Consider the following 13,674-nt stretch of genomic DNA (forward strand, 5'->3'; position numbering starts at 1 on the left):
CATAATATTATACGTGATAAATATATTTTTATATTTTTATATATAAATTATTTGTTATTTAAAACAGTACATTAGTAATACTAAGATAATATTTGAAATAATAATAGTGTTAATACTAATATTAATAAAACCGATAATATGATTTGTAATTCTATTAATAAATATATTAATAATAGTTTTTCATTAATCAATCTCATACTAATGATAATATCATCAGTTTTTAATAAAATGAATAATTTAATAATAATGGTCATGAAAGTATTAATTTTTGATAATAATACTTAAATGATAAAATTTATAATAATATTAATAATACTTATAAAAATATTAATGATTATAATGTTTCTAATACTTATAAATATAAGTTTGATTTAGTAATAATAATAATTATAACACTAACAATATCCATAATAATAATACTCATAATAATTATAATGATAATAATAATAAAAATAATAATAGTCATAATAGTAATAATGATAATAATAATAAATTGAAAGTGTATACCCTTTGAAAAAGCCATTCTAAAAAGATTTGCCCAAAACCGGGCTTGAAACCCCGACCTCTCGCAACCCGCAAGACACCTTAACCACTCAGCTGTACCAATCTTTCTGTGTTAATCTAAAACTAAAATCTTATAACCCGTAATTACATGATCCTATATTCTTCTTCCTCCTCAACTCAATCGAATCATTCACACCCCAATCATCAAGACAGAGATTTAGATAATTCCAAATAATAACAATTCAATACTCAGAGTTTATATTAATTGAAAACAACAAAAAAATAAAAATAAAAAAAACTCGCAGCTGCTGGGTTACGGTTCCTTTAAAAAAATAATTTCGATTTTTGATTTTGAGTGTGTTTTAGACAAATGTTACAACACGAATCTAACTTCAAATCATTCCTATAAACTAATTAAATCGTCAATTGAACCATAAACTCAAAAACCACTTCGAATTTCATGAAGAACTAGACGGTTGACTCTTTGGTTTTGAAGTTTGACTCTTCGAATTCGCGTTCGATACTAGGAATTGAAAGTTGAGATTTTAGATAAAGCTTACATGTACGATTCCTAACACTTCTGCATTATTGGATTTTGAAAAACTGCTTCAATTTTGAGTTGAGGTTTTGAACACAACACGAACGAAGGAACTTGACTTGTTTCAGTAAATTTTGTTTTGATTTTTCAATTACTAACAAAAATAGCAGTGTGTATTTGTTAATAATAATGAAAAGAAAAAAAATATTCGATTGATCTCCCAGACTTGATCGAATTGTGATATGAAGAGATTAGGTGACACTTATTCACAAGTGGAATAGAAGGTAAGGAAAAAATAGAACCGATTTAGATATATAATTAAATAAATTGGGCGTAAACATCTGTCCTCCATTATCTTTCTTTAAATAAATAAATAAATAACTAAATAAAAAAAACGATAATACTACTTATTAAAAAAAAATATACTAACTCTATTAATAATAATTTTTATTGATAATGGTAAAAAAAATAATAATATAAGTAATAATAACAATAATGTAACAAATTACTTACCTTAGATTTCATAACTATATGTCATAAAAACAAAGTAAAATCTTGATAAGACCGATATTAATATACATTTTAATATCAATAATAATAATGCCAGCAGTAATAATAATGATATTAACTATAAAATGATTCAAATAATATCATTAATGATAATAACTGTATTTATTTTTATGATAACTAAAATAACGATTTTTTTATTGATAATGTAATAACTTAACGAATCTTTAATCACATGTGGAAGAATAGAATGAAACACATAAAAAAAAATAACATCCAGTCAATTAGTGTCCAATCAAATTTAGCACAATTTTAATATCATTTAACCACAGTTTATTATGTCTATAGATGTTTTAGGTTTATCAGTAGTATATATTATAATGTTATATTAACATTACATTTTACAATCAAAATAAAACAACAGTCATCGAATGATTAACGAATGCTACAATCGTTTACTAAATGAATTCGAGATCATTTATATTCGAATTATATTATATTTATTATGTTTTAATAATAATTTAATTATTTCGTAGATCATAAATTAGTTCTAACTATTAGTTCATATAATACTTGTTTTAGTTTTTTTTTTTTTTATTATTATCTTTATACTTATATACACATATACATATTTATTTACAATTAATCGTATCGTGAGTCGTCAGAAATGGTCAAAGGGTATTTGAATATATGAAACAGTTTAAACTTTTAAGACTCGGTTTAACAGATTTTGCTTATCGTGTCGAGATCATACAAAGATCATGTTTAAATTTGGTCGGAAATTTCTGGGTCGTCACATGTTGATTAGGTGGAGGTTGAGTTGAACCACCAGCAGCATCAGCGGGTTGAGTAGATGGAGTGACCTTCGGTTATGACTTTGTTGTTGAAGACGAACTCCCATCTTTAACAGGTAAACCTTAAAAGGTTTTGCCTCTGCTTTGTAGATACTTTAGGTGTTTCTTCCAGCTTTCTCTTTACCAACTCAGTTAGATTATCATCAAGAGCTGTCACATCATCATCATCATCACGCAAGTGAGGTCCAGCTTGTCTAGGCAGTGGCTGATTAACCTCTTCTTCACCAGCAATCGTGATATCAGTTTCATCACCGGAAGTGTTGTTTTCATGTCGACAACTCAATCCTTCAGGACGTACATAAATTTAATCAGCCAGATGGCCAATCAGCCTCTTCTCCGGTATCTCAACAGAACCAATTCAATTTTGCATGAATTGATTAAAGGATTGGTCATTAAGATGATTCATGTAAGAACATCCTGCGAAATTTTCACCAAACCATGAACCTGTTTCTCCAACATGATCTGTAAGAACCTTGGAAACACCAAATGAATCTTCTTCTTCACATTTAACACCATACCATCAAAGTCAACTTGTGAGAAGTTTAAGTCAGCATGCAAAACCAAAGCCACAAACATAGAGCTGTATGTCTCGGTCATTTCATCAAAACCTCCCTTCATCGGGATCAAACATCTCAAAAGCACGTACGTGAAATATCTATATTGTCTACTGAGATTTGTACGTTTCACTGCCTTCGTAATATCACCTGCATAACCACAGCGTTTCAGGCACCTTCGCACATTCAATGCCGGCAACGAAGTTGGCATTGTATCATCATCATCAGGAAAACCAATATCCTCTCGAATAGTCTGTGCAGAGATTCTAACTATTGTTCCATTAACAGAACTGATAATCACTTTCTTCTTATCCTCAATGACAACATTAGCCATCTCCCAGAAGGATCTTTGATGAGAGTAATGCGGTGTGCCCTTAATAGTAATAGCATTGTAGATTCTTGATCACTTCAGAAACTGAATGATAGGACCAAAATTTCCTCTAACAGCCTCAGTTCCAGTCTCATCAGCACATGCTAAGAAATTTGTATCTCCACGTCCAATCAATCCGGGTAAATCAGATGACAAGGGGATCTAGGGTTCCATTGGAGCAGTTTCCTCTGAAGAATGTTGTTGTTCATGAGACATTTTGTATAAATGTAAGAAACTCAAAACAAAACAACTATTAAGTAATTACCACCATGTAACATGGGGTATCAAGTTAATCATACAAATCAGTAAATTCTAGAGCAAGATTATCACAATAACTGATTAGCATACAACTTCATAGATCAGAGGTCACTGTTAAGTTATTACACACCAGAGTTGCAAGGCTAACATACTAGCCTTATTAAATTACACATTAAACATGATTAAACATAAGATTAAAGCACAGCCACTGTTCTTATACCATAATAACATCTTCTGGTACGGGTTTCATGGTGTAATTATTTTCCTCAAATAAATCGAGCTCATCAAATAGATGATTCAAAAGTACGGCATAAGGAAATGGTCTTTCCTCCGAATTCATAACATCCTTCATTATATTAATGAGGATCTGACCGAAATTCACTTTAATCCGCTCCATGAGACAGTATAAAATAACTGATTCAGTACCAGAAAGCACATCATCATTGAAATCTCTAAACGTCACATTTCTTTTGATAATCCTTAGGTGAGGTACCAGATCATTTCGAACATCACTGTCTCTAACCTCAATTCTACCATTACCCAGTGCATACCCCGGCTTACAGATATGAGTAGCCACTCCTCCAGCACAAAACTTGCTAGGAATTTTTCTAAGATCTTTGCTAGGACTATAGATTTTGGCTCCCCAATAAGGTACTTGTAAATGATCTGAAAACTCATCCAGGGTCCACTTAAAAGATTGCCCGAAGAAATTTGCATGAACATACTTCTTCTTACCCTCTTCTAAAGCTACACTGGTATAGAATTCTTGGATAAGCTTGGGACAGTAATAATCTCCTATCATTACTATTTCAAATTCTTATCATTACTGTTTCAAATTCCTAGATCTGAAAATAAAAAAAATCACAAATTCATGTTTATGATGATCAACTACAGTATCGAGCATTTCTATTTTCATATCCTCAAATTCAATTTGATTCAATTGATGATCATTACAATTGGTATTAGAGCTTAGGCCTTCATCACATGAAGGAGATCTTTATGAATATTATGAATGTTTTCCCTCCACCTTCAAACCTTCAAACACAAACACATATACATTCAACCAACCTTCATCCAAATCTTCAAATCTTCATTATCTTCATCATGAAGATATGAAGATCTTTAAAGTTTTTTTGAAAAAGTTTCAAAAAAATTTTCGATACTGAATCTCACCAAAACATAAACACAACTAAATGAGATTTATTCGTTACCGAATCTCATTTACCTAATCTTAATCGAATTTATCCAAATCACAATAAACTTAAACTGATACTTATTCCAATTCATATTACACAAATTACAACAACACATACAGATCAGATCAATTTCATCACAGTTCTGCTGCTACAGTATTCATACATTTTTTTCTTCTTCATGAGCTTAATTTCTCAAATTCTTCAATGAAGCTTTTCATTACAAAATGAGCTGAACAATGTGATCTACATCATAATCCTAATCTTCGTGCTTCATCAAACACGATCAACAACAACAGATTTGTGGAGAACTGCTTCGTATTCATCATTCATCATAAACTCATAGCGATTTGATCTCCGGAGCTATCTAGCCTACCTCATATCAAATTGAAGATAGATTTTGATTCCTTATCATTCACTCAAGCTGTATGAAGCATCCGATCTGATTGATATTCATCACTGATCTCAAATTCGTGAAGTCAAAGTTCGATTAAAAAGTCAACAGTTTGAGTTTGAGATCAAATTCAGTGATTTTGTTATGATTCAGACCTGGATATCGACTTTCGAGCATTATAGGTGTGATTTGAAGCATTTTTGGTGAAGGAATCACAAGCTAAAACACTCCGGATCTCAAGTTCAATTTTGGAGTTCTTCCATGGCGGTTTGAGTGTTTATCTTCGATTCAAGGATTCTGTAATTGTTTTGATGAAAAGTTCTTCACAAAATCACTAAGTCGCTGCTATGGAGTGTTTTTCCATTGATTCGCAGCTTCAATTGGTTCATATGATGATAGTTCATCATTTTGTGTTCATCTTCATGACGGTTACACGTTTGAATGACATTCGGTATATGCTTCGGTAATTCACGATGATACTCATGATGATACTCATGATTCGGTATGGACGTTAGAATCTGATTCGGTATGATTCTGAACTTCTGATTGGGACTTTCTAATACAGTAATTCAGTATGTGGAGTTTAATTCCCATTCGGTATTCTATTCGGTACAGTGATGGTTACAACAATGCTACAGTCCCAAGTATGAATTTGGGCTTCTTCAATAATCATGGCCCAACAACCATATTAATTCTTATTTTAATTGGGCCTACCGAATCTATATTGGACTTATGAGAATCTCTCAAGCCCAACTACCGAATCTGGTGTCTTTTATGTGATAAATTCAGTTTCAGTCCCTGAAAGGTTTCAGAATGTTGCAAGGGCGGTCCTTTACCAAATCTAGCTCTAAATTTAACAGTTTTGGGCCCTGACTTTTTATCAGAATTTTTGGCATTGGTCCTTTACCGAATCTAGCCTTCCAAAGCGTATTTTTCACTATTTTTGAGGCTCAGATTTACACAACTTTTCTCATACGCATTCTATATGATATTTTGGAGATTAGCCAAGCACGTCAACCATTTTATACAATGACGCTCTTATTTCATACGATATTTATGCGAGCATCATTGTGGGGGAGATATGTATATATTTGATGTGTGTGTGACTTCAATACACGTACGGTATTGGACTCGGACTTTAAAGAAGACAAAATCGTTGCGTTACTTGTTTGACGAGTGAGCAAAGAAAAACGAAAAGGACTTCCACATCCTTGGGGGAGTATTGGAGACGTTAGGAACTTCGAAGGAGCTAACGATCAAAGCCAACTATATTGATACCGCTAATATATGAATAATTGAGGCTATCAAAGATGTGATGAGTACATAATTGATTGGCCGTATGCCCAATACATTCCGGAGGGAGTTTCTCAAGTTTTTCGAGCTTACTAATCAAGTCAAGTGTTGGGGGGGAGCTAAGTGATTTCGAAGAAGATCTTTCTCCATTGGGGTTTAGTCAAAAGCCGGGACTTTAGCAATTTTCCGATAACCGAACTAAGTTAGAAGATGCTTGTTTCAAGATCATTCTTAGTACACGTAGGAAAGCCCAAGTACTTTGAAGGGGGAGATTCTAAGATTTCGAGGTATTCTTCATCAACATGAAGTGATGTAATGATGAATGTCTACCTTGCGCATTCCGCTGTGCAAACTCAAAGACCGTTGAAAGAACAATGATATCAAGATTTGAAGATTCAAGATCTTCATCAACGGCTGTACATCATTCGGGGGGAGTTAGTTAGTAATAGTTGATTCTTTCCTTGTAATGTTGTATGTTTACTAGGGAGTTAGTTTTTGGAAACCCGTCTCACTCCTGGGGGGAGATTGTTAGAACCCCGGGAAAGGAGTAATACGAGTTTCCCTAGCCTTATGGAGGATCCTTTATACGAGGCTATATAAAGGATCCAAGGATCCCTAGATTAGCTAAAATTAGCCATTGTTATGTAGAGATTTCAAGAGAGCCGTGGAAGTCAATCTTGACCGATTGACTTTCTCTCTCAATCTTAATGGATAATCTTCACATTCATTGATATTCATGTATCAAGGGTCCTATCATATCTCAATGAAGGTCAGACAATCTAGACCTTTCCATTGTTCTTGAGTGGTCTGAGTGGCAACAACTTTCGATTCCACTTGAATTGGCCGGTGTTTGGCCAAAACTCTCCTACGGTCAATATCAAATGTCCATGTTCCAACAAACATACCACCTGACATACTATGACAAAACTATACCAAACTTTCAGTATAAAATATCATAAATTCAACAAAATAACTAAAAACAACATATTATCAAAAATTAGGGTTTGAACACACTCAGTCGTGTGTGCTGAGACACACGGCTGTCCGTGTATACAACCGGTCGAGTGTGTAGACTCACTCGGTCGAGTGTGTCACACACTCGGTCGAGCGTGTTCTTGCAGATCTGATCTCACCCAATTTGTCAAATCGATTGAATCCATTGTTTTAGGTGCACAAACTAGTCGCAAAAGATACTAACAAGGCCGATTAACATAAGTATACCGTCTATTTTAACACTTACAGTCTACAACACATCCGATTTAACCTTTAAACTTTGAACATCAAATCAATGATTTGAAACAAATGAAAACGATTTAGATTACCTCGTTAATGGCGCTGTGATCACAAGGAAAAGTTTTATCTAAAACTAGAGATCAAAACCTTCTTCCTTAACTTTGAAAATCTTTGAAAAATTTCGCCCAAATTCACACAAGTGATCTGAGCCGTCTGACCACCAGGTCTTTTTATACCCTCAGACACACTCAGTCGAGTGTGTCACTCACTCGGCCGTGAGTGTGACCCACTCGGCCGAGTGTGTTTCAAACACATCTCATCCTTATTCAAACTCGGCCGGTCGTGTGTGGGTACTCACACGGTCGTGTGTGTATACTCACTCGGCCGACTTCTTTAGGTTTACAAACTTAAAATTTTTCAATTTCAATTTTCACAAACCTTTTCACGTCCACTCCCCCTGAGACTGATCTCTCCAGTATAATTTAATTACGCTTTGTTCCACTAAGCTTCAAACAACTAACTTTCAGGTTTAATTTCAAGAGGTTCCTTACACAGTGAACATTTTGAGAACCGAGTTGTCAAGCTTTATAACAATGATTAAATGCAAACGCAACTTAACTTATGATGCAATTATTTTTGGAATTTTCATATATAAGCACATGCAAAGCTAAAAAGCAATATACTGTACAAGATCCTGTGTGTCATAAGTAAAGATTCAACATTAAGTGTCTGCAATTCTTCACATGCAACTTTCAACATCTAATTCATTAATCATTAAACTAATCGGGAATTAAACGTCATTACTATGAGAACAGATGTTATCGTTTAATAAGAACAACGCCAAGTATAACATAACACACGTTTTTGTGGGTTGATTTACTACATTGATTCAATCTTTTGATTCAGGGATCAGAACTGAACTATTTTGACATGTTGTTTCAGGATTCATTCAATTTCATGTTCAGTAAAGTATATACTAGACAACTTTCAAATATATCAATAAACATTTACCAGCTTTCACCCTAGACTTTGATGATCACGTTAAATCAATTACTTTAACATTTTACAATGTTAGATTTTGATCATAGAGTCAGTCCTCGTTTGAGATCACACAATTTTTCAGGTAGAACAATTGAGCACAAATTTATTGACGCTGTCTTTTTATCACATCAATGTACTTTCGATTTGATTGAACACAACCATCTCACGATGTTTCTAGCAACCCTGTCAGCCATGAGCTTCTACCTTAAACTTACATTTTTCGTTTCAGATAGCATTGTTTGTCTCAAATTTATTGCATACTTTGAAAAGACGCATACCGGCTGGTATAAACCCCATACTTGAACGAAAATCGTTTGATGTATAACGGATGGATGATAGTGATATATTTGAGTGATGGAATGATATTCTAAGATATCCGCCAGAAGATGCCCTGCTATCTAGGCCAATAGGTATAACCCCATATCACAGACAAAAGATGTAAAGTCCAACTAATTTGCGTTGTGGACAGAATGATTTAAGTTCTCTATATCTGAATATCTGATGATCTGACGATCTTCTCCCTCTCGGATGTAGATAACTAAATCTTCCAAGTAGTTCTCTGATTGGAACATCTATTGTCTCAGACTTAGATAACTTAGGAATCCTTCAAAGCTGTTCAATTCTTGATCAATGATTCTTTGTGTTGTAACGTGGTGCATCATCTTTATTTACGACACGAATAAACATACATAAACATAAACAAAGCTAATACAGCACATTAATTAATATATTTTTTTTTTTGGATTTTCTGGTATTGCAATTTTCTCAATGCTATAATACAAAGCATAAAAATTAAAGAAGATAAAATAAATACAACGTTACATTTGACATGATGATGCACCACTGTCTTTCACTTTAGTCGTATCTTCACGAAAAACCAATCTTCTGATGTTGAAATCTGTAACCCGATGATGTTGCGTATTCAAATCATTCAATGTCTATGATACAAGATTGCACTTCTCAACCCATTCATAGAGAGAACACCCCCCCCCCCCTTTGAATTCCAACATGTATGATGTAGACTTTCGGTCCAAGCATTAAAGGTAAATAGAAACAAGTATGCATCCTAGACAAAGTATGCTCACCTTGGGGACTTACAGAATTATCCTTCTCTACAATTATAAATCGTAGTAGGGGAGACCTCAACCGTCTGTTGAGTTTCTGATCAATCATTTCTCAGTACATAGTCAGTGATAATTAGGTGACTACCTTCAACCGCTGTAAATCTTTTCATGATTTCTTCATCATGATATTTACGCGTTTTTAGTGTGATCATCTCTATCTAGAATTAGGTCAATAAAGAATACCAATACATTATCAATCATCTTGTACTACTTATTTTACGCCAGTAACATGTTAGTTCAGTATTGCAATCACTTCCCCCTGATAGAATAAGCAACTAACTTTCAAGATTTTTCATTTTTTATGGATTTTCTATTTTTTACCTTTTGATTTGTTTTCCTGGTTCAGTTTTCTCTGTACATGAGCAGAACAAAATAAAACTAACATAAACTAGCATGTAACAAAAAATCAGAAAAAAAACAAACTATTATGCAAACAGAAAAGAAAATATGCAAGCATTCAAAACTAACATGCAAATGTACACAAAATATATAGGCAGTTCAAAAGTATTTACTTCTCAGTCTCTTCAGATTCCTCTATGTTAGGAACCTCAGTTTCAGTTTCAGGAACCACATCTTTTAAGACCTTAATACCTATTTCTTTTAACAAGTAATCAAAGCGTGGTTTATCAAAAGCTTTCGTGAAGAGATCAGCCCTTTGGGTTGTAGTGTCTATTTGCACTACATCTATTAACTTCTTTTCATAAAAGTCTCTAATGAAATGGTATTTAATCCTTATATGTTTTGTTTTAGAATGATTAACGGGATTTTTAGTGACAGCTATAGCAGCAGTATTATCAACATAAATAGGAGTGTTAGAAATATGCAAACCGTAGTCACGTAGTTGCTGTTGGATCCAGATAACCTGGGATGTACAGCTTGCCGCGGCAATATATTCAGCTTCACACGTGGACTGTGCCACTGTTGTCTGCTTCTTACACTGCCAGGAAACCAGCTTGCTTCCAAGAAATTGACAACCCCCAGATGTTGACTTAAAATCCTTTTTACACCCGCCATAATTAGAATCACTATATGCTGTGAGTTCAAAACCATCCTCACTCGGATACCATAGCCCCAAACTTGGTGTATCCTTCAAAAACCATAAACTCTTCTTGACCACAAACATGTGATGAACATTAGGGTTTGCCTGATAACGAGCACACAGACAAACCGCAAACATGATATCTGGTCGAGAAACGGTAATATACATTAGAGACCCAATGATAGCCCTGTATAACGTAGGATCCACTTTAGCACCCTCACAATCGGGTGAGATCCCATTATTCACTGACAACAGAGTCTTATTCGGTCTTTCTGTTTCCACTTGAAAGCGCTTTAGGATATCAGCAACATACTTAGTTTGATGCAAGAAGATGCCTTTATCCGCCTGAGCTACCTACAAACCTAATAAAAACTTAATAGTTCCCATGGAACTCTTTTTGAACTTCCGCTGCATGACCTTTTCAAACTCATTAGCCATACCCTGATCCGTTGACCCAAAGATGATGTCATCAACATAAACCTGCACAAGCATAAGATGTTGTCCCTTCTTTTGATGAAAAGTGTCTGATCAATGACACCTCCCCAAAAACCATTTTCAATCATATAGTTGGACAACGTGGCATTCCACACTCTAGGAGCTTGATGAAGCCCATAAAGTGTCTTTTCTAGTCGATAACCCTTTTCTGGAAAATGAGGATCTTCAAAACCAGGTCGTTATTCAACATACACTTTCTCATTAATCTCTCCGTACAAAATCCATCTGATAAACTTTGAAGCCTATGAAGGATGCAAAAGCCAAGAAAATTCTAATTGCCTCCATTCTAGCTACCGGAGCAAACACCTCATCATAGTTAATCTCAGGGATTTGTTGATATCCCTTCACCACCAATCTAGCTTTATTTCTGATAACAATACCCTGCTCATCCTTCTTATTCTTCAGAACCCATCGAATACCATAGGGTTCACAACCATGTGGTGGATTTACTAGCCTCCAAACCTTGAGATGCTTAAACTGTAACAGCTCTTCCTGCATAGCACTTACCCATTCATCATACTTCAATGCCTCAAAGGCATCTATTGGTTCAATCTGACAAATATAACAAGAGTGTGCATGTACGAACACTCTCCCCATCTTATTTAACGAAGAATAGAAAGCTGTCACCACATTAGCACTATTTGTTTCTTCATCTTCAGCTGCAGTTGAACTTTCACTTACCACAGGAAGATCTGATGCAGTTGAAACTTTAGACGTAGAAGATTCATTTGTATTAGTACGAGGAATACCAATATGAGGGATACCCTTTGTATCCACAAGATAATCATCCAGACGTATTGGAAGCATGATAACACGGTTTGACCTACACACACCTCCTGCTTTAGTTGGCTGTTCAGATACTGTCACAGTTGGTGGTTGATTATAAAGGGGATTAGCATGTTCTTCTGTCAACCGTGTCAGGTTTACTTCCTCATCTTCTTCTAACTCAGTGTCTTCATCAGTATCTACTACCCTTTCCACATTCAAATCAGTATTGCCTCGAACACTCTGCGTACTTGGATGCAAGCTAGAAACCGGATTCTTAACCTGCCTTGGAACAGTAATAACATCTTCAGTAGAGTTTTGAGAATCAAACAACATCTGAGCAATCACATCTTCATCAGTGATTTCTGGTGGAAGATTGAAAGAATCAAATAATTTGTCATATTCAAACTGCCATGCGAATCCTTTACTAACACGAGCTGGAGCGTTACGCTGAATATCAACCTCGAAACGTTCTTCAACACACTTAGATTCAGTATTGTACACTCTTTTTTTGGGATTCCCATAGCCCAAGAAGATACCAGAGACAACCTTCGAGTTAAATTTTCCTCCTGTGTCCCGTACCAAGATAGTACAAGGAGCACCAAAGGTTTCAAGGTGCTTAATATTTGGCTTTCTCTTGTGTAACAATTCATAACAAGTTTTCCCATACCTCTTCACCACTAAAACTCTGTTCATTACATAACATGCTGTACTCACTGCTTTACCCCAGAAAGTAATGGGTAAACATGAATCAGCTAGCATAGTTCTTACTATCTCAATTAATGTCCTATTCTTTCTTTTCAGCGACACCATTGGACTGTGGCATGTAAGCAAGACTGAACTGTTGATGTATCCCCTTTTCATTACAAGACTGCAGCATCTGACCATTCTTGAATTTTGTACCATTGTCTGTACGAATCTTTCTCACTTTTAACTTATATAAACTGCCAAGCTTCAGAATTAAAACTTTAATGTGCTCGAAAGAATCTGATTTATTCTTCAACATAACAACCCAAGAGAAACGTGAATACTTATCAGTAACCACCAAGCAATATGACTCTCCTGTGATAATCTTGCGATTAACTGGACCAAAAAGATCCATATGTAACAACTCCAGAGGAATATATTAACAGAATGATGCTTCTTGGTAGCATGAGATTTCTTAGTCTGTTTCCCTTGTTTATACGGAAGACAACCTTCAGGAATATGAAAACTTTTAACATTCACACCATCAACTAATTGGTTGTGTACCAGATTATTCATCTTCCTTAGACTAAGATGACCCATACGCTGGTGACAAATGATGGACTCCTATTCAGTAGCCTTAGAAATGAAAGCCTGATGGCATGTTGCCGCTTTAACATGAGCCTTACGCATATCAAGAATATAGAGATCCTTGGTCATCAAAATCATGTCTTCCGGAATCAGAAACTCTTTCCTTAAAATATAACAAAATTTGTCATCGAATGCAACTGTATACTTTTTGTCAGCAACCTGTGAAACTGAGAGCAG

General features: G+C 34.7%; 1 protein-coding gene across 1 annotated transcript; it reads right to left on the reverse strand.

Annotated features, from left to right (window-relative positions):
* Positions 1-7,218: 7,218 nt before the first annotated feature.
* Positions 7,219-12,924, reverse strand: LOC139890087 (uncharacterized). Its single transcript, XM_071872989.1, has 6 exons — positions 11,773-12,924; positions 11,320-11,382; positions 11,059-11,193; positions 10,692-11,007; positions 10,376-10,454; positions 7,219-7,381 (listed from the first exon to the last, which is right to left on the reverse strand). The coding sequence occupies exons 1-6, from the start codon at positions 12,922-12,924 to the stop codon at positions 7,219-7,221; spliced, it is 1,908 nt and encodes a 635-aa protein (XP_071729090.1).
* Positions 12,925-13,674: the final 750 nt, after the last annotated feature.

Source organism: Rutidosis leptorrhynchoides, chromosome 2, assembly GCF_046630445.1.
Source record: "Rutidosis leptorrhynchoides isolate AG116_Rl617_1_P2 chromosome 2, CSIRO_AGI_Rlap_v1, whole genome shotgun sequence".
In the NCBI taxonomy this organism is placed as follows: domain Eukaryota; kingdom Viridiplantae; phylum Streptophyta; class Magnoliopsida; order Asterales; family Asteraceae; genus Rutidosis; species Rutidosis leptorrhynchoides.

Excerpts from the sequence above, each read along its gene's own strand:
- LOC139890087 (XM_071872989.1), bottom strand. The coding sequence starts at position 12,924 with ATGCTAGCTGATTCATGTTTACCCATTACTTTCTGGGGTAAAGCAGTG. Across the intron at positions 11,008-11,058 it reads GGTCTCTAATGTATATTACC|GCAAACCCTAATGTTCATCA; the intron begins GTTTCTCGACCA and ends GCTCGTTATCAG. Across the intron at positions 10,455-10,691 it reads ACAGCAACTACGTGACTACG|GTATTAAGGTCTTAAAAGAT; the intron begins GTTTGCATATTT and ends TAAAAGAAATAG.